Source organism: Squalius cephalus, assembly GCF_949319135.1.
Source record: "Squalius cephalus genome assembly, chromosome: 23".
In the NCBI taxonomy this organism is placed as follows: Eukaryota; Metazoa; Chordata; class Actinopteri; order Cypriniformes; family Leuciscidae; genus Squalius; species Squalius cephalus.
Window position 1 is genome coordinate 19,646,435 of NC_137144.1, and position 25,727 is coordinate 19,672,161.

Sequence of the window (25,727 nt, forward strand, 5' to 3'; positions counted from 1 at the left end):
AGCCTATCTAAAGTCGCGCCCTCTGTGCAAACAGAACGTACAGCAGTGTAATGGCACTAACAACGCCCACAAGGAGGAAGTATGTGCGAGTATCGATTGTGTAGGCTACATTAGTCAATTTTTGACATAAATGTAATTTAGAGTAAAATAAAACAACAACAAAAGAAAAACTTTCTTGTGAAAAATGCACTAGAAAAACGACTCAAACACAGTAATTTACAACGTGTGCTTTGTAAACCATTGGACTTTGCAGCACGCGCGACAGGTGCTTGGATCAGCAGTGACTGCGTCATGAATTATTATTAATGAGCAGGCCGGCTGAACTCTGCTCAGGCTCGAAGTCCATAGTCAGTAGTTGTTTAAACACAATCGCTGGAGAAAGTCAGTGGGGGTCCCACCTGTGTGCCTACCTTTCTCTATCCTCTTGTGGACACCCCTAAATGAATAAAAAAATGTCGCCTTCGGTGTCCCCTCGCTTTTTTTCTCAAAAGGAGGTAGCCAAACATTGCACTAAGGATTCGTGCTGGGTGTTGTTAGGGACGCGCGTGTACGATGTGACAGGGTTCCTCCGAATGCACCCGGGCGGAGAGGCGCTCATTCTCCGCCGGTCCGGCAAGGACATCAGCCGGGAGATCGACGGACCCCCACACCGGCACTCGGAGAACGCCCGAAGGTGGATGGAGCAATATTATATCGGTGAACTCGACAGAGACAGCACAGATGAAGATACGGAGGTAAGTCCCGAAATAGCAACCGAAAGAAACTCAAGCACTATCTAGAGGAAGTATAACTCAACTGGAAGTCACTTTTTAAGATGTTCAGGAACTTTACTCCACACAAATAAGCCATAAAAGTGACTTAAGAAGACAATTTGGTCCGTTAAGATTTTTTTTTTTTTATAGCGATGTCAGATTCGAGAAACTTTCTGTTGAGTCGTATCTTTTCAATGAATCTGTGGAAAAAGTTCGAACTGAATTGGAGTTCTCGAGTCATGAACTCACTGAACCGAGAAAAAATAAATAAATAGGCTACTGGAAATATGACCGTTTATCATACGGAACAGGATTTTTTATTTATGTTTTTTAAATAATATTTTATGAAAACAGATAAAAAGATTTTTTTTTGTTTTTTTTGTTTTTTTTTGTTGAATTTTACAGTTGTGTAGCCTAGTGTAAATGCTAATTATATTTATGTTCTGAAAGACCAAACAAACCAATCTGAGTCTCATAATATTACAGGATTTTTTATTTATGTTTTTTAAATAATATTTTATGAAAACAGGTAAAAATATTTTTTTTTTTGTTGTTTTTTTGTTGTTGAATTTTACAGTTGTGTAGCCTAGTGTAAATGCAAATTATATTTATGTTCTGAAAGACCAAACAAACCAATCTGGGTCTCATAATATTACAAAACATTATTATTAATAAAGTTTAGCTGAAAAAAACGAATAAAAGTACTATATTTGCTACATATCTTTATGCACATTTTAGAACAAATCGCATGGCACGCTGTTATGCAAGGAACACGTGATGACGCAATTAACGTCAGTGCGTAAAGTAATCAACATTTAATTTTTTTTAACCTGTGCAGCAAATTTAAGGTAACTATTTTTTTTTTATAAATTGCGCGAATATAAAATGTTTGAAAACCATTGGATAAGAAGCCATCTCGATTATCATAGTCGTGATATTTGTGCGTCGTGTCAGCAGGTTGGATATTCCATTGAGGGCTCTAATTAGATAAACAAGCCTTTTGTCTCTGCTTGCCTTTCTTATGTCAATCCCTAAAGAACAAGTGGTGGTGGGACCAGGTAGCATCACAGCTTCCAGTTACAGGTTTATTATTATTCTAATTTTCATATCTTGTCATATGAAAAAACTGTTAGGTATTGCCAATCTTTTATTGTCACTATCCCTGTAATAAAAATATTGATATTTTTTGGGATATGAAGGGTGGATATTTCAGAATGCAGGAGGTGTAAACGAGAGTGTGTGTGTGTGTGACAATCAAACCGGTCTGTCTTGTCTACTCAGACATGACCCACAACACATTAGCTGAGGAGGAAAATTTCCACGCCACTTCAGGTTTCACAGAGTACTGTCAGCGTTTGAGAGGGTTCACATGAAGTATCATTGTAATTAATGGTCACTTTACACTTTACTACATGCGTTTCTAAATGAAATCGAGCTTCACTTATTTTCTGGCATCTTGGACCATTTCAACTGTACAGACAGTGGTTTCACAGATAGAGTTTAGATTAAGCCAGGATTAGGCCTTAGTTCATTTAGGAAATTTAAGTAGCTTTTATAAAGCTCTTAGAAAAAAGCATTACGGGGGGTGTGCATCTTGAGACAAATTAATGATTTGTTGCTTTCAGTTAAAACCGCTCAAACATGCATTTTAGACTGGGACTAGGCTGAAGCCTTCTCTGTTAAACAGGGGGATAAAGTTCTAGTTACGCTAAGATAAAAACAGCTTTGTTTGCAATCCTTATAGTAATCTCCAACAACCAGAAAGTTCATGCAATAAAAAAAATTTCATAATCTAGGAACTCGAGGAATTTTTTTGAAGAACAGATGATGTCATTGATTATTGCTAAACCCTCATTGCTGTAATCATTTAGCGTGTTTGTTGTTAAGCAGGAGTGTGTTTGTATGTGATATATTGAACGAGTGTGTGTATTTGTGAGGAGGACTGCGTGGATTTGAGCCCTTTTGACACATTGCCCACATTTGATGCTGAATTTAACTTCGTGGCTTTGTTAAAGTCCTTTCTTAGCAGCTATGATTGCAGTGTAAAGAGTCTGATCCTTTAAATAGTGTGAGGACTTGACTCCCCACCACCCAACACAAGGGCTCGGCCTGAGATATTGCTAATCTATTTCCACATAGTTACACAAACATGTTTTAACACCCTCAGAAGATTCTTACATTTTTAATGAGCCATAAGGAGAATTATCTCAAGGAGATTTTTCTCAAAAATCAGCTAAAGGTTATTGAGTTACCAATGGTTGTGTGATTGTGTCACAGGTTTTTTTTTTTTCTAATGCAAAATATCAAAATCAATTTTCTAAAGAGTAAAAGGGAGTGTGTCTGATGGGATTATCTCATGTGATTTGCAATTTTTATTAGATCTCTGATATCTGATATCGGAGTATGACATACAAATTTAAATGCAAAATCCCCATTTTAGCGAGCTACCAGTGGCTATAGAGTATTTTTCTTTCAGTCCCAGTTGTTATATAAAAGTTTTTATTTTTGATTATTTCATTGCATAGTATCAAAAGATAAATGCAAATTGTTTTTTCTCAAGGCATTTCAAGGTATTCAGACATTTGGTATCTGATCTATCTATATATATACACACTATTGGTCAAAAGTTTGGGGTTATTTTAGGGGTTAGTTCTTTATTTATTTATTTTTTGAGAAATTAATGCTTTTACTCAGCAAACTTGTACACATTAAATAGATGAAAAGTGACAGTAATGACATTTATAATTTCACAAGAGATTTCTATTACAAATAAATGCTCGAACTTTCAAACTTTCTATTCATCATATGATTGTGAGAAAACAGTTATTTGAAATTGTAATAATATTTCACAATATTACCGTTTTACTGTAATATAATTTACTGTCATTTTTTGATCAAATAAATTCAGCCTTGGTAAGTATAAGAAAATTATAAACAAATCATGTTGGCCACAAACTTTTGCATGTTTGTGTATATATTCTCTATGTTTTGACTTTGAACATGCAGCACTCACATTTATTTAATGAAATCATTGCCTTTTGAACTTTAATAATCACATTAGCCTGTACCTGACTTTTGGGTCTCCACCCCCAAATTTAAGACCTCTTAAAATGGTTATCAATACGTTCGTTATAACATTTAAGATATTTAAGACCTTTCCCCCGGTTTCACAGACAAGGCTTAAGCTAGTCCCAGTCAAAAATGCCAGTTTGAGCTGTTTTACCTGAAAGAAACTTGCACTGACAAATCTTAAAATATGGCAGTGCCATTGTTTTGTCTCAAGATGCTCACCAGTAATGTTTTTTCTAAGGCATGTTTAGAAAAGATACTTTAAATGTCCTAATTGAACTAAGGCCTAATCCTGGCTTAATCTGAGCCCTTTCTGTGAAACCGGACCTGAATATTTTTAGACTGAGCGGGAACTTTTTTAATTCACATACGTGCTTCTAAATATATTTTACAGTTTGTCTACACGTTTTTTTTTTGTCACATATGCGAGTGAAATGCCCTGGATTTCTTAATGGAACTTATGAGATTCCTATACATTTCCGCCTCACATTTGAATCGCATTATCAAACAGAAGACAGCACTAAACCAATCCCTTGTCAATCCCTTAGGAACAAGTGGGGGTGGGACCAGGTAGTATCACAGCTTCCAGTTCCAGGTTTATGTAGTATTATTCTAATTTTCATATCTTGTCACATGTGCAAAGTTTTATCATTCTTAGCATTTTTTGATCATATTTATTACGCACTGCTTTTCAAACAAGCCCCTCCTTGAGATCTTGAGCCCATTGATTGCTGTTTGTTTGTTCCCACTAAAAGACAAGAGTGACTCATGATATTAGTCACATATTCCTATTTAATTCTGAAAAACTGGCTAGACCTGCTATACATTTTTAAAACTTGGAAGTATTCGTAGTATTAATGGTTATGACATTGCAAGAGCAAACTCAAAGGCCTTAGTCCAGTACCAAAAACAAACGTCCAGGAAAACTGGGGGGTCATCTGTCTCTCTTGCTTATTGATCGCTCATGAAACCAGCTGACCTGTTGACTAGGTGCAGGGGCTGTTGTCCATTTGCTCATATCTAGTGAGGGTATGACAAGGCGATGACCTGTTATGGGCGTGTTGCCAGTGATGTAATGACAAAATGGTACCAGGCGGTTCCACTTCTTGAGCAAGCATGAATTTGAATTAGGAGAATGAGATAAAAGGATGAATAAAGTGATGCATGAATGTCTAGGTAAATAGTTGTTAGGTTTATATATATGATCCTTTATGAAACAACTGGTCTTGTGGCTGCGAGTTACCTTGTAACTAGAATGGTAAAATCATAATGGTCATTGTAAAACATGGTATCGCTTTAACTCAACTCTGTACACAGGTGAAAGGACAAAGGCTCCTTTAGCACATTTATTTAGCACCGTTTTTTTTTGTGGCACGTAGTGGTGGTGTCACACTCTCACTCCCAAATGCTCTGACACATGCACATTTATATTTATGACTGAAGATTGGATTAATGGAGGGATAGTTCACCCAAAAATGAAAATTCTGTCAGTAATTACTCACCTTCATGTTGTTCCAACCCCGTAAGACCTTTGTTCATCTTCGAACACAAATTAAGATATTTTTGATTAAATCTGAGAGCTGGATCACTCCTCCATAGGCTTCTAAGACATTATAACTTGCTGGCCCAGAAAATGTATTAAAGACATCGTTAATATAGTCCAAGTGACTACAGTGGCTCAATCTTAAGTTTATAAAGCGACGAGAAATCTTTTTGTGCGCAAAAAACTCTCTGAGCCTCGAGTGAGTTCACGTAGTGTTTTAGTGCAGCGCTTCTGTGTTGTACGTCACACGCATCACACACATGACCAGCGTCGGCCAATAGTGAGCCTAAGTGGTGACGTGCAACACAGACGCGCTGCGCTAAAACACTACGTGAACTCACTCGAGGCCCACAGAGAAGGAAATGAATAGTGGAATAAAGTTGTTATTTTTGTTTGTTTTTTGCGCACAAAAAGTATTCTCGTCGCTTTATAAACTTAAGATTGAGCCACTGTAGTCACTTGGACTATATTAACGATGTCTTTAATGCATTTTCTGGGTGCATTCTCCGTGTTCCGAAGATGAACGAAGGTCTTACGGGGTTGGAACAACATGAGGGTGAGTAATTACTGACAGAATTTTCATTTTTGGGTGAACTAACCCTTTAAGGTTTATTTTGTTTTCCATTACAGAGATATTCCGCTTTACAGGACTAAATAATTTATATTGGATTATATTATATTTTAAGTGTTAGATGATGACAGGTTGTAAAATGCAAATGCACATGCTCTTTTCCCCTATATTTTCAATTCAATATCAAATATCGACTGATACAATAAATTACATTTCACTCATTTTTACAGCTGTTCTAGTCCAATTGAAACATTTGGTCAGAGTGAACCGGGTTAGATGCCTGCTGATTTTTTGAGAGGAACGTACAAGGCAGAGGCATGAATCTCTGGAATGTTTCCTTTCTGAGGATATGAATCTCATTTCTCCTTCAATAGCCTTTTTGTTTTCCATGACTTCAGCAGCATGCCAACCTTAAACAAGGGCCATCTTGGTTGTGAATGCTCAATACAGTGAAATTCCCTGAAATTCCTTTCACAAAGTCTCGTGGTTGTGATGGGACCTCATATTGGAGCAGTGTAGTTTGTGCTATATTGTAAGTACGCCAATAACCACAGGACTTTAGGATGAATAGGTATCCTCTGGTGTGAGAACTGTTTACTGCGGGCTGCTATGCCGACAGGGACGGCCTCAGTACTTAGCTCCTCCAGTGTCATCAAACCACTTCACTTTGTAACCCTCCATTCTCTTTCCCCAAGGAGACCGTGTCAGACTGGTGAATTGCACCTTGGGAGCGCGAGGCATTTGGGAGCCAATGGTCCAATCATAGGACATGCTCAGAAGTTCTCACTGATAAATTTATAACGTAGGTCACTGATAGATTATATACAGACGGTTCGGCCACAATCGGTCCCTAAAGTAATAAAGGTTTGCTTGCTCATTAATTGCATCAAGGTACCAGACGGGCCCCAGGAGAGGAGGATGCTGGGTACAAGAGTCATAAGCCTGGCGTCACCAGGAGACATCTGTTGCCTTGGTTCTGAGTGGATCCCTGGGACCCGGAATCTCTCAATGGCTAATGTAGCAAAACATACTATATGACTATTGGTTGGTTTTAAATGCTTCCCGAAAACCAACTAACTCTTTTCCGTAACTTTGTCAGTTGATGTAAAAGAGGGAAATCAGTGCTTAAACTTAAAATGTATTCAGAAAGGAAGCAATCGTACGATTGCTTGACTGTGTCAAAGTTCACTCCGACTCTCCAATGAGCCGCACACATGGTTTAGTCTCATGCAGACTAATTGAACTGCTTATTACAATGCATAGAGAATCATTGTGTGAACTGAATCAGTGTGATTCATATAAACCCTGTCCGAATTGTGGCTTCGTAAAGAAAAAGGGTGTATTGTTCCAAAGCTGACACCATGGAAGTTCAGCAGATCCAACTTACACATTTTAATGTTGATTTGCTGGAAAATGTAGGCCTATGTGTAATATTGACATATAATATTGAAATTGTAAATTGAACATAATATTTTGAATAAGCATCTGAATAACCAGTTTCTCCATCTATATGTTGATCTTATATTTGAACTCCATTGCAACTGACAGATCTCACAGCTTGAAAGTTGAAATCTGAACAATGTGTTAAAACAAAGCTTCTTAAAGATACAAAGACACTTTCTAAAACAAGTTTGACCAGTGAAGGTTATACATTTTAGAACAATCAGGTGGTATCATTCTTTTGTAGTTTCTACTTCTAAGAAGTGTTTTCAGTGTGCTGATGAAGTTTCTAACAGGTTCAGCCAGTTGAGATAAACCTCATTTGTTCAACCTGTTGAACCCTTCAGGAGAGGTACGGAAGGAGAAATGACACATCAGTGTTGGAAAATTGTGTTTTAGGTCATTGGTTCTGAATGATGTGCATTTTCCCACACCAGTCCTCTAACTTTTCAAATGCTTTTTCCACGATATGATTATTGATTTTAGGTCACCTTATCTCATGAGATACATAACTGGATTATATAATTGTTCTTTGTAGAGAACAGGAAGCTGAGATATTCCTCTTTTGACTTAAAGGCAGACCCTTTTTTGTATGCTTGGGGAATATTTGGTAAGGTTAAGTATTAAACTTAAAACTACAGGCATGCAGGGGTGTCCGTGTCACTATACCACATTTTCAGTAGTGGTTGGTAGCAACTACACTATTAAAATGAAAATTTTTTTTAAACAAATTTCATAACAAAAGCAAATATGCGATTAAACTCATGTCTGTATAAAAAGTTAAATATTAATAAAAAACAGTGGTATTGTTACACTTTTCAAAACAAATAAACATCGGACTTTGTACCAAAGTCCCACAATTTTGACATCCTTACAGGCATGACTTCATCCATTAACACACAAATAATCTCAAAATTGGAAAAGAAGTGCCCAGGGTACACGCGTAGCAAAATGATAGTGAGTTTTGAATCTGTGAACTTCAGACGTGCTAATCCTGTTGCACATATTTCTAAATTCCTCGCTGATGCTCTTCCTGGATTGAAGGTCTTTATATGTGAGGCTGCTCTTGTTCGCTGAACTCTGTACGATAGCACAAGCTCATGTGTGCAGACCTGCAAATGATTTGTTTGAAGGGAGGGAACTGAAAAAAAATTCTGTTATTGCATGTAGGGTTGGGCAAGCGGACAGCCTTCACGTTTACCCTTTTCATGTTTTTTTTTTTTACCTGTGCACTATGCAAATACACACAACTGGTTTAAGTAATATATATATTTTAAAAAAGTCATCATCAGATGAGAATTGACTGGTATTTTAACGGATAATGCCGAATAGTCACAGCAACCTTTGCTTGACAATACCCACCCTTGCCCAGACATCTAAACTTTCTTATACTGTATCTGCCAAATCCAGGATAATGAAGCTGACCGTTGATGTTAAATTTGGCTTGGTAAATGAGGAAAGGCATTAAGGAAAAGAGAGCGAGAAAATGCTCCCAGTATCTGACCCAGCAGGTTCCACCAGTTCTCTGGGTGATGCAGCTTACTCACCAACAACATCCCTGTTTATGGTGAGAGTAGACGGGTCTTGACCCTGCCTACCACTTAAAATTCCAGATCCACAGGTTTGGGATCGGTTTCGACTTTGGACTAGTGTCTTTTTTGAGCAAAGATAAGCGTTTAAAAAGCAGATCCTGGACCAACTGTAGAGTGATGCTTTAGAGAGGAAAGCACGAGGAAAGAGGCATTGATTTGAATGGCTTCAAATAACTCAGAATTCGAAATATTAAAGGGATAATCTGGGTTCAGTACATTAAGCTCAATCAACGGCATTTGTGGCTTTATGATGATTGCAAAAAAAAAAAAAAAATGTTCTGCTTGTCCCTCCTTTCTTTGAAAAAGCATAAATTGGGGTTATTGTGAGACACTTAAAATGGAAATAAATGGGGCCGATTTGTAAAATTTAAAATACTCACTGTTACAATAGTATAGTTACAAGATGGCTTACAGTTTCATAATTTCACAAACTTCACATTTCTGCTTTGCAATCCTTAATAATTGCCCCCCTTCACTTCCATTGTAAGTACCTCATTGTAAACTACATTTTTTCTATTTTTAAGAGCAAGAGGCAAGTTGTAATTATTGGTTCTATTGTATGCCCAAAAGTGAAATACTACAACCAAGCTTGTTCAGGGCATTTGCATTAACATGTACTTTTGTTTAGTCATTTACATTTGTGTAAGCTTGTAGAAGCCTGCCTCTTCTGCTTGTATCACAAGAATTTCCCATGCTTCGCCTTTGACAACCTCTCATCATTGCTTTCAACTGTGCTTGAATTAAAACTTGAGCATCAGATTTTGCTGGAGAATCAGCAAATATTCATTTATACAATCAACCAGTGTGTTTAGAGAGAGATGCTTTGGGAATTGGACAGGTTGTCGAGGGACTTCTGCCTGCAAATTTACATAAGTGTTCCTCTGAATAACACAAGCCAAATGTTTTACATCTGCCCCAAATCAGTGACACTTCACATGGCTGATGTTTTCGACAGCTTGGAATAGTCCATCAGTTACTGCCTCTTATCAAGATCAGTCCGTCCAACTGTGTATCCTGGCACTGATTGGATAATGGTTAATTATTAACTCAAAAGAATCCTCATGGGTCATGTGACCCTCTTGCCCTGAACACTGTTGAAACAGGTGAGGTAATGCGACATAGCTTATTATCAAGCTAGCATCATTTTTGTTTCTGAAGAACCACTAACTTTATCACTCATTTTGTAAGAAATTCCAGAATGATGCCTGATAAGATTGCATTAAGATTCTTCAGAGATTAAGTTGCATGAGCACTAGAACCAAATACAATTTTTTTGCAGTTCAGGGGTGTCCAATCCTTCTGGAGGGCCAACGTCTAAGAGTATAGTTCCAATTTGCCCCAACATACCTGTCTGGAAGTTTAGTTATCCTGAAAATCTTAAAGAGCTGTGTTTAATTAGGTTTGGAGCTAAACTCAGCAGGGCAGTGGTCCTCCAGGAGCAGGATTGGACAACCCTGATCTAAATAGACCCCGAAAATGTCAGTCGATGTCATTATGAATTTTGACCGTAGCACTTTATTCTACTGGAAACCCTTCTCGGGGGGAAAAACACAGACTTTGCCAGTCAATGATACTTAAGCAAACATCTCGTTTGTACAAGCATTAGAGGAACAATCACTCAGGTGGAAGTATCCAAAAGTAGCATTTATGCTTTTACAAAGATGATTCATACCAAACATTCTCTCTTCCCACACCTTTGTTAATGCTAAACTGATTTTTAACCATTCCAAATGTATGCAGTTTGCTCCTGTTCACTTACCGAGACCAAAATGGGTGTGCTTTTTCATTAGTTGGTATGTGGTCACATTTGTTCCTATAGTACATCTCTATCTGGGGAATGTGGTGGGTTTGCAAATTGATAAGAATTACTATTGACTGGGAGTGACTCAGTACAGGGTTAAGCTAATTAGGGTTTGGCTAGGCGGTTCTGATGGCCTGGGTGCCCTTTTGAATGTATGTATCTGAGGCTCTCAACCCCCAACATGCTCTTGCAGCCTCCCCAACACCATTCCACACACTGCCACTGTTCGGATTGTGCCAGCCTGAGCCCTCTTCCTCTGTCCTTCACGCTTTTGTTCTCGTAACTCTTTCTGTATGTATGTGCGTCTCTCTCATTCAGTGTCCCGGATCCTTACTGCTCCATAAAGAAGCCTTATTGTTCTCCCAGAGGAATTCTTTTAGCCCCCATGCCAGTCTACCACGCAAGCCTCCTTCTTGCCCTTAACACGCAATTTCTGCATTTCACCACTGTCTCAAATGACTTGATTTGCAACACATCTAGTTTCGAATCTCACCAAAAAACATGGAAGGATATGGCTGCATCCATGGAATCCTGTTGATCCGTTATATCTGTTTGAATAGATTGGCTTTGAAAGAACTCCATGCTCCATGGTCGGCCAAGCCCAAATATAGGGTAACCCTGAAAAATATATAAACTACGCTGTCACTTGATTTTATATCTGCCAGTGCAGCTGTCGTAACTTTAGTCAATTAGATATTTGCATACCACACCGGAAAATGATACCGTCTAGGTGTAATGACTTATGTCTATATTTTCATACATTCCACTCTGTTGGTCATCAGGCAGAGCTTCAGACATAGTCACACAGTGCTTTCACTGAATGTTGATTTTTGTTGTTGTTGCTTTTTAGACATCCACATTGACCATTAAAAACCAGTACAAAAGAATACTAACCTCATCCAAATTTCTCTCAATGTCCCCGAAAGACACTTGGAAAGTCTCTCTTCTGTAACTAAGCACCCTTTTACAAGTAATAAGATATAACGTAGAATGGTACACACACAATAGGTGGTGGGTTGCGTTGTGTGCTTTTACCAAGAGGGGATCATGCACACGTGATTTGATTGCAGATTTGTTTAGGTTTAATTAACTGTGAAGAAATATAACAAAGGCATAGACCATAAAAATGGAAATGAAATGGAAATAGGAAGTGGTGAATTTTTGTGGTGATCTGTTTTTTTTCTCAGAATTTCCATGGTGAGGGGAGTCTCTGTTGTGGTTTTGATGTATGGATAAAGTGGTCTGACTAAATATAAAGACAACCTTCTGGATACATGGATGCATGGATTTAGGTTTATCCATTCCAGTCCTCTGACTGTGGATCGCCTTTAACAACTTTTTCCAGGCATTGCTCACTAATACTTATCCACATGCTAAGCCATATTCACCCACTTGGACACAATGTAACCTTCTATCCAGTAAAAATTAGATGTATGTATAAAGCATTTTATTATTTTTTTATTTTATTTTCTTAATTTTAATTCATGTCACAGGACTTTTTACAATGAATTAGTAATGGAATGTTTAAAAATAGTTATAAAATATGCACACTTTTCTTAAATTTCACATACATTTCAAGCTAAAATCTTAATGTTGATTGAAATCGACCTTGGACATGCTGTGTCAGCTACTGTGTTTATTTGGAGTCCAATACCAACCTTATCCTTGGAAGCAGAGTTTCGCAGAATGAGCTATAGACAATCCCTTTGAAGGTTCTTTACCTTGCAGTCCTGTTGAGCTCAAACCATCTTCTGCACCACAGATCAGAGAACTTTGATACCCCCCACCCAGCCATCTGAGTTATGGGACCATTAACCTTAACCAACCCTACAGCTGCCATCTCCTCTGAACATTTGCAACTTGCTCTAACCATATATTCCAAGTCTCATACTTTGTAACTAGGACCAAATCGGCCTTACCCTACCCAAGCTTTTCCAGTTTCATTTTAATTCTCCATTTGTTTGCCCTTCTTAAGGACTTTTGCACTTTTCTAAAATACATCTTGCACTGCTTTTCCTAAAGGTTTCTTTGCCCGGTTCTCGCTTCAGCACCTCGACAAAAGGGCAGCACACATCTCGTGTCACACCCACTAATACAAAACTGTTTTTGAGCTATAAAAGCAAATGATTTGCTGTTATTCACAGTCAATTTGCGGTGCCTCTTTGACCATGAACTCAAAAACGGCACGTAAAGTGTAAATGAGAGTCGTGTTCACAGGAAACCTACCTTAGAGTTTATAAAGACCAGATAATATTGTCTTTTTGACAGTTTCTAAGTTTGGTACTTGGATGTTTATGTATTGTTCGCTTGAAAGCATGTGATCAAGATGTCAACATGCATGTGCATGCCAGATTGAATCGTTTCATGTGACCTGTTTTCTAATCTGGTTTGTATTGTGAGAAAGGCCTGTCGTGCAAGTTTATTCAGTGACTTCAGTGCTACGATAGTGACTGTATCTATAACGACAATTGTTTGTTTCTGGATACAATCCCTTGTGTGTTGTTCTATAGGCACTGGTTAAGTGTTAATTTCTGTGTGTGTATGTGTGAATGTTTCTTCAGGGTGTAAAACAAAATCACATAAATGTCATTTTACATATTTGATTTCTACATGTCCCTTGATTTAGTGTCACTATGACAACTGATGGAGTTTAATCCCTCAAGTGGTACAATTCCCCTTTCCTTTTTTTGCATTTGGTTTGTGTGTATTTCTAGACTAATGATTGGCGTGGCTCTTTGTAAACAGTAAAACACCCCAGCAGGCACGTATGCACACTGTGTGCGACAGTAAGTGTGTCTATTGGGTGCAATAAAACTAAATTTCCACTTGATATGGTGGGTGCTGTATTTTTATAAAATTGTTGTATAAGAGTTTTTTTAGGCTGTAAGTTAAGCATTAAAGTGAATGACTTGTGACAATAACAAAATGGACTGATTCTGAGTAAGCTTTAGCGCGTGTCAGTGTCAACAAAAATGCATTGTAAGACGAGTTTGCATGTTTGTGTTTGTGATGTTTGGACCGACAGTCATCTGGAATATCTGGTCAGGCGCATCTGTTTTCAAGTTATGCTTTGCTCACCATGAGAAGAATGTGACTTAGTTTGTATCTGCAAGGAGCTCCCTTTCAATATGTGTTTGGACACTACTGTTCAAAAATACAATTTCTTTAAATTAAAAAATTTAATTAAAAATAAGTACTTTTACTTTTAAATTAAACCTTTTTTTCAGCAAGGACACATTAATTAATTAATCAACAGTGACAGTAAAGACATTTATAATGTTTTGAACTTTCTATTCATCAAAGAATCCTGAAAAAAAGTATCATGGTTTCCTCAAAAATATTAAGCAGCACAACAATGTTTTCAACGTTGATAATAATAAAAAATGTTTTTTTAGCAGCAAATCAGCATATTAGAATGATTTCTGAAGGATCATGTGACTTGTACTTGGACTTAATAAATTACATTTTAAAATATATTGAAATAGAAAACAGTTATTTTTTAATTGCAATAATATTTCCTAATATTAACGTTTTCACTGCATGTTTGGTCAAATAAATGCCCATATAAATGTTAAAAACAGCAACAAATCTTACCTACCCTAAACTTTTACTTCTAATACAAATATCATTACTTGTGCTAGTGATTCAAATCTTTACAATATTTTAAAAATATCACTTGCTGTTAGGACAAGGTGTTTTGCAAAATAGAAATTCCCGAATGACTTTGTATTTACAACATTACCAGATAAGACTACATCAATAAAATAAGTACTGCACTGGGGAAAAACATCTCTCAAGCACATTAAACTGCACAATTACTCCATCAAAGCACCTGACCCTGTAAAGTGAAGTCACTGATGGAGATTTTCCATGCCACAGCGCTCAAATCTAATGAATCAATCGTTTTCATTCTCATTTTAGTGACAGAATACATTTTAAAATTTCACATCAATTTTCACATTTATTGTGACAGTTTCCAATATTAAGAATAAATCAGAGTAAATTTTAATGTTCTTACTGGTAGCTGAAAACCGCATCAAAACATTAGCATATTTTATAAACGAATTGTACGAAACGTATTGAAATTTCATGCAGGTCTGAGTACAGTTGCATAAATATCCTCCAATACCATGTAACCTCTGAGTAAGTTTGTGCTGCTTAAATTGTACAAACCCAGGAGGCCTTAGTCACGCTCAATTTCACAAACAGCAACACTTCAACCATCAACTTCTATGGCACGTTGAACACCTTCTGGTACAGTAGTATGGCAGATCATATGGCTTGGGTTAGGTGTTAGGTTGCCATGGAGATGTGTGTGTGGTCCTGGGAATCCCAATGTTCTGGGGACAAAATGTCCTTGTGGGGGACATTTTTTTTGGTCCCCATGAGAAATCATACTAAATGATGTTTTTTGAAAAAGTGAAAATGCAGGAAGCTTTCTGTGATGGGTAGGTTTAGGGGATGGAATATACGGTTTGTACAGTATGTCTATGGGGAGTCCCCATAAAACATGGAATCCCAACGTGTGTGTGTGTTTGGTCCAGGTCTTTTTGACGTTCTGGGGACAAACTTTCGGTTTTCATGAGGAAAACATCTTATAAATCATTCTAAATTGTTTTTTGAAAATGTAAAAAAATGCAGAATGTTTTCTGTAAGGGTTAGGGGATAGAATGGAAAGTTTATACAGTATAAAATCATGTCTATGGAGAGTCCTCATAAAACGTGTGTGTGTGTAAGCAGGTGTGAAGGAGGGCAGGGTTAATCACCTATTAAACATTAGAATGGTATGGTTCGATGCGAGGCCTGTTTAATATTTCACCTGTCCCACCATCCTAGCCATCTGTGAAGGGTGTGTTCCAGTGTGTTTGTGACCCTATGGAGAAACGAGTAGGCCTAGCCCTTGTGTCCTGTGGGTTGAGGCATGACGTAATGTGTGCTGTGATGTGTGAACCACGTGAATAAGGCATTGTGTACCTTTTGTGGTGATATGATGACAGTGACAGTGAGGGTTGGTGTTTGTTTTATCTGTGAAAAAAAAAAAAAAAAAAAAAAAACCCCGTCTAATCACGTCTGCCATATTGTTGGAATTCATATTGTCACATTTGAATGTCTTATTGTAGTACAACGTCTCTTGATCTTTAGGTTTTAGATGTATTTATTGATTTAGTTCTCTGAAAAACAGCAGCTTTGACTTGCAAGAGACTTTTATTTTGTGTTTTGTTGGTATTTTATTGAGTTTGGTTTCTGAAAAATAGCAGATCCAACTTATAAGGGACTTTACCGTTGTATTGCATGTTTTATAATAATCATTTTTATTTATATAGCGCCTTTCCAACACCCAAGGTCGCTTTACAAAGATAGGTTTAAGGAACAGAACCAAATAAACATCAACAACAAAGAACAATACACATACCAAGGGCTGAAAAGTAATTTACAGAAACAAAGTTACAAAGTTAGGTTAGAGATATATGCAAAGAGGGTTTCAAACAAATAACATAGTTTTGGAGGCAGTGTGCAAGCATGATTGACATAACGTGAGGTCGTATTTATTTTTTAACGTGCGAAAATTTCTGATGCGAATTTCGGACTCGGTGTGCAAGGGCCTTAACAGTGTCAAAAGCTGAGCTGAGGTCTAACAGAAGGAGAATCAGAACTAACAGAATCAGAAGCTTGGAGGAGATAGTTAAGAGACCTTAACCAGGGCTGTTTCAGTACTGTGTAACGGACGAAAGCCAGACTGGAAAGCCTCATAGAGGTTATGTGCTGTTAAATAGGCCTGTAACTGAGAGGAAACAAGTTTTTCTAATATCTTAGAGAGAAAAGAGAGGTTCGAGGATCAAGGATCAAGACCATGATTAGACCGCCTGATTATAGTACGCTGTCTCTGATTGGTACATTTTATTTTATTGGTAGTATTTAATGTTTTGTTTTTGCTGGAATTCATTTTATTGATTTAGCCTAATACATTTCAATAACAGCATGTCTGACTATACTATATCATTCGTCAACTTGTACAAGAAATATTTTGCAATTTTGATACCACATTAAAAGCGATTAGTTTTTAAAAACTATTATTGCTTTTGAACTGAACACTTTATTTAAAACGTTAATTATTGATATATTTATTGATATTCAATTAAAACAATAGTATGAAGTCTTCAAGTAAGCTTTTCAAATAGTTATTCAAGTAAGTCCGTAATAATGAACAAAGAAGTAAATTAAGAGCAGTGAGAGATTTGATCACTTATTATTAACATTAAAGATGTGCTTGGCAATTAAAGTCATATCAATACCCTAATAAAAGTTATTTTCTTTTACATGAAGCAGGTCACTTTGTGGTGGCCGCCATGTTGAGATCACATGACCAGTCAAAGGCCACCTGCTTCAATTCGTCATTTCCCTCTGTTGTCAGACATTTTGTTTTATCTCAGAGTCAGGCCATGAATCAAATATAGGAATACAAACAAATTCCTAACAACACAAATTGAACACGGATGAATCTCATCTCATTTAACATGATCATTAGAGTTCATCTGAAATGTGTCTGTTCTTCTGTTCTAGACTCTGAGACTGAGGAAGAAGATCCCAGAAAGCACCACAGAAGAAGAAGAAACCTCAGCCATCAATAAATGCAGCAAAGTCGACGAAGAAACGGTATTCAAAAGTGAAATGCAACCTGGCATATTATTACTGATTAAAATACAAGCTCTAAGTTAAGGCACAGATAAGGTTATCTAGATTTTTGTTTTCTTACTTTAGTTTTAGCCTGGTTAATATTTTGCACTGCAGAGCAACACATCCTGTTTGAACAGGCCATAGGAAACGCATCTGATCGATGTGTGACCGACATGATGCTAAACCAGTCTAAATGTACAGGACTTCCTTAAAACATAATGAAAGCATAGTTTTACACATTCATTCAAAATGACTTTCCGTAGTAATCAACAACATGCCACAGAGACTAGTGAGTGAGCTGAACTTGTATTAAACCCAGACATTGTATTAAACAGTTGTTTAATTGCTGTACCACGCACTTGTCGGCTTGACATCTGGAAGTGAAGCTTTAGATCATATGACAGGAAACCGCAAACATCCATTCCTCTTTTCACTTGCACCAACAGTGTGAAACACTAACAGAGCAGGTGACTTTCTTTTGCTCTCTTTCTTGTACAGCGATTATCCTCCTTAAAGGGTTAGTTCACCAAAAACTGAAAATTATACCATGATTTACTCACCCTCAAGCCATCCAAGGTGGATATGACTATCTTCTTATATGACTACGAGTTATATTTAAAAATATCCTGCCTCTTCCAAGCTTTATAATGGTAGTGAGATTTTGAAGGCCAAAAAATGCATCCATCCATCATAAAAAAGAATCCATATGGCTCCAGGAGGTTAATAAAGGCCTTCTGAAGCGAAGCCATGTGTTTTTGTATGAATATCCATATTTACAACTTTATTGGCAGAAGGCGGCACGCAGCGATTTTCGGTGGAAGAGTGAACTCTGACCCGACGCAATGATGAACACGGAAGCGCAGAGGATGGAGCAAAACAAAACGGGTCACGAATTAGAAGTCTAAAACGAGAAATTTTAAAGAGAAATCTCAGAGGATTTCGATATAAGAGAAGAGGAGCTTTGTTGCGGAAGTCGACTTGCGCAGTATGCATACGGTTATCTGCCGGAAGCTAGTTATTATAGCCAATAATGTTTTAAATATGGATTTTTTTTCTTACACAAACACATGGCTTCGCTTCAGAAGGCCTTGATAAACCCCTTGGAGCCGTATGGATTACTGTTATGATGGATGGGTGCATTTTTTTGCCCTTCAAAATTTCAACCCTCATTCACTCCCATTATAAATCTAGGAAGACCCAGGATATTTTTTAATATATCTCCGATTGTGTTCGTCTCAAAGAAGATTGTCATATACACCTAGAATGGCTCTAGGGTGAGTAAATCATGGGATAATTTACATTTTTGGGTGAAATATCCCTTGAAGGCTTCCTTCTTCTGTGTTTGAACGATGCTGCAAGGCGGATGAAAGCAAAAACACTTATGTACTTTGCTGACAATGAAATGATATGTGAAAATGCTACAGTGTATGTACTTCCCTCACTCTCTCTGTTTGTGTGTGAATGTCCTGTGTCCTCTATCAGAGGCATGCAGGACTTTCACAAGCATCGATTGTTTGGTCCAACCCCCCTGAGTGTGACAGATGGGGTCAGCGATCTAGAGAACGCTGACCCCCTTTGCAGAACCACGCTGTACCATTCACTACAACTTGTAGTTATAAATACCTGCATATGTGTGAACAGTGCTTATGGAGAATCGTTTCCTTATTCACTGGTATTCAGAAAATCTGAAAAAAAAAAAAAATTTAGCTAAAAGAAATGAAGGAAAAGGATATATTAAAAATACAAATAAAAATGTATTAAAATATATTTTATATTTATATAAAAGTTTATTTCGATATTTGTTGAGTTATACATGAGCTATATTTCACAAATGTTCTTTTTTCCTCATTAATTACAGCAATGAGAATGAGATTTTATTTACAGTTTTAAGATAATTTTTTACAATTTTATATAAATTGTATATAAATTGATACATTTTTTACAATTTTATAAATACACACACACATACACAGTAAAATGTGCCCCACCTGAACATTTCTTAGTGAGATTCACCTGTTAATTATATTGTATTGTAAGTGTATGTATTCTTGCTTACTCATTCTTCAGCCTCAGCTGTTACACTAACGTAGCAAACGTAACCTGTGCATCAGGCTTAGGCATAACAACCAAAACCATAATTAATGGCGTAATGAAACTTGTAAATCAGACAGGATAGGCAACCAGCCCAGGCCAGATTTCTGGGTTCATTATAACAGGAATCATGTGGTTTCGGCTCAGGTTTATTGCTGCACTCTCATTCATTCCAGCGTTGCTATGAAGGAAAGGGTGTTCATTTGTCCTAACGTGTGCACCTATTGATGGAGTGACAGATATTTCCTAGAACTAAACCTGAATACTTGTCTGTCCTCATTTCTCAAAGCAAGCAGTAGCCTAAATAGTCAGTAAATAAAGTGGGTGGTGGTTATGTGAAGTCTTACTTGGTATTCTGTCACGCAGTAATAACTAGAAATGACACTGACTGAACCAGAGCTATGATAAAGCTATTTTTTAAGCAGCCCCTAGATAATGTCATTGAAATGCGATGACCTTTTGTACCTTGTGACTAGTTGTGTACCTAGCGTGATCCTGTATTACACTGGAGAGTTGTTAATATGCACATGACTACTGTATGAGTAATGTTAGCCTATACTGTTTTATAACATACATTTATAGAAAGATGCATAAATGGGCGTCTATCACTTCAGGCTCAGTCCTTGAGTTCAAGGCCTCTGTGTCCTGTCTTTGTTTGAATCTTGGTGAGTTGCCGCTCCCTATAGGAGTATGGCATCTTAGACACACTTTATAATGTTATAGGGACCCCTAGTGGAGAAAGTAGGAAAAGCATCTGGTCAAAATTTGCACCATAAACAAGCAAATCAATAGCCTAGAAATCTAGACGCACCCTAGCGGCAGCAAAATGTATTTTGCAGCCAGGGTAGTCTAGCAACTCTCCATTGACTTTCGGAGCTGTAAAAACCTAAATTGAGTCAGGCCAATCACATCATGTATAGAGTAGGCGGGGGCCGGGGCGGGCTTAACATAATGACGACAGAGTTGCGACGGTTCCCTGCCACTTGAAAACAAAGAATTGCGGCTGCTGCTGGAGAACAGTCTTTCAAATCGGCTTTGGCCGCGACTCTGGAGGACTTGGAGTTAAGCTTTTCTTTGAGAAAAGAGCAAAGAATGGCACTTAAGTCATTCTTTAAAAAAGGAAGATGTGTTCGTAGTTTTGCCGGCCAGATATGGCAAAAGTTGAATCTATCAACTAACGTAAGCTCCGCTGTTGGGAAAACGCTCTGGTTGGTTGAAGCGCCGTCCTATTGCGTGCAGAGGGAATTTGAAAGACAGCCGTTTATCCCGCCCCTCGGATTGAGCGTGTCTATGGTGAGTTGCCAGACCTAACATCTTGATGTAGGTCTGGCTTGCCAGGCTAGCAAGTCAAATGATTCAGCAAACTAACAACATATATCATTGATAGCCAACATTCCTGCTTTGCAAAAACCTTCTGTATTAAGAACTCTGTTAACTTTCCAGAAAATCTTGTTTTATTTTGATTGAAGTGTGCAAAAGTGGTTATTTACATAACGGCAAAAAAATGAACAGGACTTCCTTGATGAATGGTAATAAAGTGTAAAGTTAGTAATTGCTATGCTAGTTAACTTGCATAAAGATGTCAGTATGAGGTTAATTGATGTGGCAAAATTATGTAATTATTATTATTATTAAATCAATTAAAAATGATCAAATTTGTTGATATTCTGATTTCTGTCATTTTCACAAACCAATTAAAAACACAGATAAACATTGCAGTTAAAAAAACTGATATTACAAATGACTAATAAGATAAAATCTATTTTTTTTCTTTTTTTTTTTAAATTACCATCAATCAGTAAACATTAGATTAGAAATGTTGAATTAGAAATGTTGCTTGGCAACTTGTAATAAATAAGCTTAAGGACTAAAATTTCTAAAAGTAAAATGGATAAGAATGTAAAATGTTGATCCAGGAACATGTTGTACTCTGCGAAATCACATTCACCATACTATAACAGTATATGAATAATACTAATATAGCACTGTTATCAAATGAAATAATAATTGGATTTATTTCCTTGTCCATACAGGATCTGGTGGACTGGCGGAAGCCACTGGCCTGGCAGGTCGGATACCTCAGAGAGAAATATGACACATGGGTCCATCAGCCCGTGGACAGACCAATCAGACTGTTCGGAAATGACTTTTTCGAAGCCAACACAAAGACTTCATGGTAAGAGAGATCAAATAACAGGATTTATCACATCTGTGTGCTTGTTTTTGCTTAGTCAAGTTAAACATTGTAGATTAGTAACAGTATTGTGCTACATGAGCTGCTACGCCATGTGTGTGCTGGTTAACTGACAAATGTGTGTTTGCAGGTACATGGTGCCAATTGTATGGATGCCTATGGTTATCTATCTGAGCTGGTACTGCTACACGCTATTGGCACAAGAGACGACAAGACTGTATATTACATCAGGTGTGTGGAAAGTGTGTTTTAAGACACACTTAGTTAATTTACTCACAGCAGTATTATTTATATACTATTATAGAATCGTTTTTATTATTAATTTTAGCCATTTTTTTGTAAAATACTTCTATATAGCTTTAATTATGATTTCAGTTTAAGATTTTGTGATTTTGGACCTAAAGTTTTGCCTTTGCAAATAACTGAATAAATATGATTATGTTTAGGTTTTTAATCCATTTTATTTCACTTAACAAAAACACTTTATTTTTATAGTCTACTTTAGACATTCTACTAACTTTAAGTAACTTTGCAACTACATGTCAACTAACTCTCATAGTAGACTGTCTGATTAATATCTGCTAACTCTTTATTTTGATGGTTTTCTAACAGACAACCGTCATTCTACTAAATTTGCAACTACGAGTCAACTATTGTACTAACCCTAACCTAACAGTCTACTAATACTCTTTGCAAAGTTATGTATGGCTAGTAGAATGTCTAAAGTTGACTATCGAAAGAAAGTGTAATCACAATTTTGTAGAGTTCCGTTTTAGTTGACATTATATTGATATATGTAACACTTTTCTCAGTGAAGGATTGTTATTTTGCCCAAAATGTCCTAATGTATGTTTTATACTTGTATTTATTATTTTTAGACTACTCCATTCTGGTCCACAAGTACAGCTTTCCATTCATCTTCATGCTTGGCATGTTTCTGTGGTCATTTGTCGAGTACTGCATCCATCGCTTCGTCTTCCACATGCGCCCACCCGCCCACAATTATTACCTCATCACGCTGCACTTCCTGTTGCACGGTCAGCACCACAAGGTGTGTTCATTTTTTCAATATCTGAGATTCATTTCAAATTCATTGAGCAGTAATCCCAGTAAATTACCGTTAAAATGACCAGAATGAATTAACCGGTAAATACACAAATATCCTGTTCACACATGGCTTTTTACCGACCATTCACACACTAGCACCAAAATATCGGTAAATTCTGTGATGGAATCTGTCATCGGAAATGATCTTTAAACGCTGAGCCGTTGTCTTCATTCACCTGCACGAGGAGAAGCGCTTTAGCTTCACTATCTGTTCAGTTTGACAAATGTTTTTTGACTTCTGAGTGACAGGTGTAAGATGATGATTACACAGAATGCTTTTTTGCTCAAAGATGTCCATCTAGCGCATATTGACATACTGTAGAAAAACTATTAAAAAGCAGTTGAGCTTACTGTAAACAGCACGGAGTAAACGTGTCATCGCCATAAGAACTTTATGATTGGCCAAAGCAGACTGCCAGTGGATTCTGACTTCGTACTTGCTCGTACCGGTAAATCTTCATTCTTTTTTTACTCACAGCATCATAACGGTAATTTACTGGTAATGTTACACCTTTACTGGTATCTTCACACATGATCTCTTACCGGTAATTTACCAGTAAAGGCTGTATGTGTGAAAGGGGCTATTGATGAAACCAACCAAACTCTCTTTTCTTACCCATCAGTCTCCGTTTGACGGCTCTCGTCTGGTGTTTCCTCCGAGCCTGGCCGCCATCGCCGCTGGCGCATTTTATCTGATACTCATGCAGCTGATGTCTGAGGGATTGGGAACCTCTCTGTTTGTTGGGGGTATGTGTGGATACGTGGTCTACGACATGATCCACTACTACCTGCACTACGGCTCGCCACAGAAAGACTCCTACTTGTATGGGCTGAAAGCGTACCATGTCAAACACCACTTTGAACACCAAAGGGCAGGTAAGGACGTAATATTTTGAGCCACCAGGCATCAGAGCATCTCTCTACAAAATAGTGGATAAAGTGGCTGTATTTTATGCAAGTTAAGACCAGTTATATTAAATGCATATTAAATAACACATTTACATTTTAAATATTAAAGGCCTGTTCACACCAAGGACGATAACTATAAAGATAACGACAAAGATTTAGTTCTAAAAATCGTTCTCAATATTAAAGAATAGCAGAGTTCACACCACAGCTATAACGATAACGGCACAGAAAAACTATATTGTTGTCACAGAAAATTACACTTTAAAAAATAAAAAATAAATGAAATGTATCACTTAACTAATTGTGCGTGTGTGTATATATATATATATATATATACAATTTCAAACATATATTCTTTTTTTATAAAAGTTATATTTCCTTATAAGATATATAAGATTTCAAGCCTTCCAGGTTGTTTGTAAAAAAAGGTTCAGAAGTCCTCAGGGCTATGACATTTAATATTTATAAATATATTAACTCTTTCCCCGCCAGTGACGACTTTCCATGTTTCAACTGTTATACAGTAGGGGGCGCTATTGTGCATCTTCTGAAAGAGTATAGAATATTTTTCTTTTTTTTTTAAACGCTGGCTGGGAAAGAGTTAATATTTGTTCTATAATATTTAATATTAATATATAACATTTAATATATTTTTTTTTATTTATTTAATTTATTTATTACGTTTAACCTGCTTTTTTAACTGATTTATCTCCTTTTTAAAAGCTTCTATTTATTCTGAATTTTCTCCAGGTTTTGGAATCACCACCAGATTCTGGGACCACCCCTTCAACACAGTCATCCCAGAGCAGACGTTTTAGAAGATCCCTTTTTTGCCACAATGACCAAATCAAAATGCCCCCAACAAACTCCCATAAGCCTCTCCCTTCTGCATTCTCCTTCTTTCACCATGTTAAATACAGTGTCTTACCCTGCTGCTGCTACCAGCCATAGTCTTATGTTCTTCATCATCATCATCATCATCATCAATTTTCCGAGAAGGGGAAGCCTGAAACATAGAGAATCACAGAATGTCAAGCTATATAAATATTTATATAATGTGTATGAATGTACTGATGAATCAAGCGTTGCATGAGATCTGTAAATGTCTTTTATTAGAGGCACCACAATATCAAACTCCGTTTTTGCCCATCCATGTAATGTTAGGAGAGGTATAGACAGGGACCGGTAAGTGTGGGACGGTGTGTGAAGGTGCGAGTGGAAATGAATTCTTAGTCGTAGTGTTAAGATGCTGAAGGCAAGCAGAAGGAAGTCCTTTAGGTGGCCACATGAGCCATTGCCATTAAGGAAAACTCAGGAAAGTCTCAGATGCTTTAATTCTTCTCAGTGTTGATGTTTCCCCCAGCTGTCTGTCAAACCTTTGGCCCCGCCCTCATTATGTTGTTTCATGCTGCTCTGGTGATCTTGCTTTTCTGTCTCGTCTCACCCACTTTGAGGTGTTTTTTTGCCAATTGACTTACTAATATTGGATCTGGAGGATGTCTCAAGTTGCTGCTCCTCGAATAATATGTTACATATCCAGTGAGATATTAAGTTATTGGAGGATTGAAGTTGGCTTTTGGTTCTCCTGACTAACACATGGGGACGATTAGGCACTTTGAACTGGTGGTGAGGGCATGAAGCGGGGTGCACGGGCCTCTCCTGTCGGTGAGGGTTGCCAGCCGTACGTAGCTGTTATAGGGTGGAGGGTCTATAGAAATCCTCTGTCGTCATTGTAGATCTAGCCGGCGCAACCATTCCATCTGGTGTGACGATCTGTTGAATCTGACCAGGCGTCAGGAGAGCGAGAACATCCACGGCTGATCTCTCATCCGTTCACACGGCAGATTTCGCACACTTTTGTATTGTTTCCCTGCTTGTTTTAACCCCTGCCTTTGTCTTGATACTTTAATGATGTTGGAATAATGGGACATTTCCCAGAAAAAGATGTTGCCACATTTAACTCATCTTCACACAGTCATTTTG

The 25,727-nt window shown here is 37.4% G+C and overlaps 1 protein-coding gene across 1 annotated transcript; it reads left to right on the plus strand.

Annotated features, from left to right (window-relative positions):
* The first annotated feature begins 64 nt into the window (after positions 1-64).
* On the plus strand, positions 65-25,022 carry fa2h (fatty acid 2-hydroxylase). The gene is made up of 7 exons (XM_079858666.1): positions 65-734; positions 17,330-17,422; positions 21,568-21,710; positions 21,859-21,959; positions 22,607-22,779; positions 23,459-23,711; positions 24,495-25,022. The coding sequence occupies exons 1-7, from the start codon at positions 441-443 to the stop codon at positions 24,560-24,562; spliced, it is 1,125 nt and encodes a 374-aa protein (XP_079714792.1). The 5' UTR covers positions 65-440; the 3' UTR covers positions 24,563-25,022.
* Positions 25,023-25,727: the final 705 nt, after the last annotated feature.

What these genes read in the sequence shown, in the direction of transcription:
- fa2h (XM_079858666.1), top strand. Translation starts at nt 441, where the DNA reads ATGAATAAAAAAATGTCGCCTTCGGTGTCCCCTCGCTTTTTTTCTCAA. An exon ending in GCCAACACAAAGACTTCATG is followed by an intron (nt 21,711 to 21,858) that starts GTAAGAGAGATC and finishes GTGTGTTTGCAG; the next exon opens with GTACATGGTGCCAATTGTAT. An exon ending in AAGACTGTATATTACATCAG is followed by an intron (nt 21,960 to 22,606) that starts GTGTGTGGAAAG and finishes TATTATTTTTAG; the next exon opens with ACTACTCCATTCTGGTCCAC.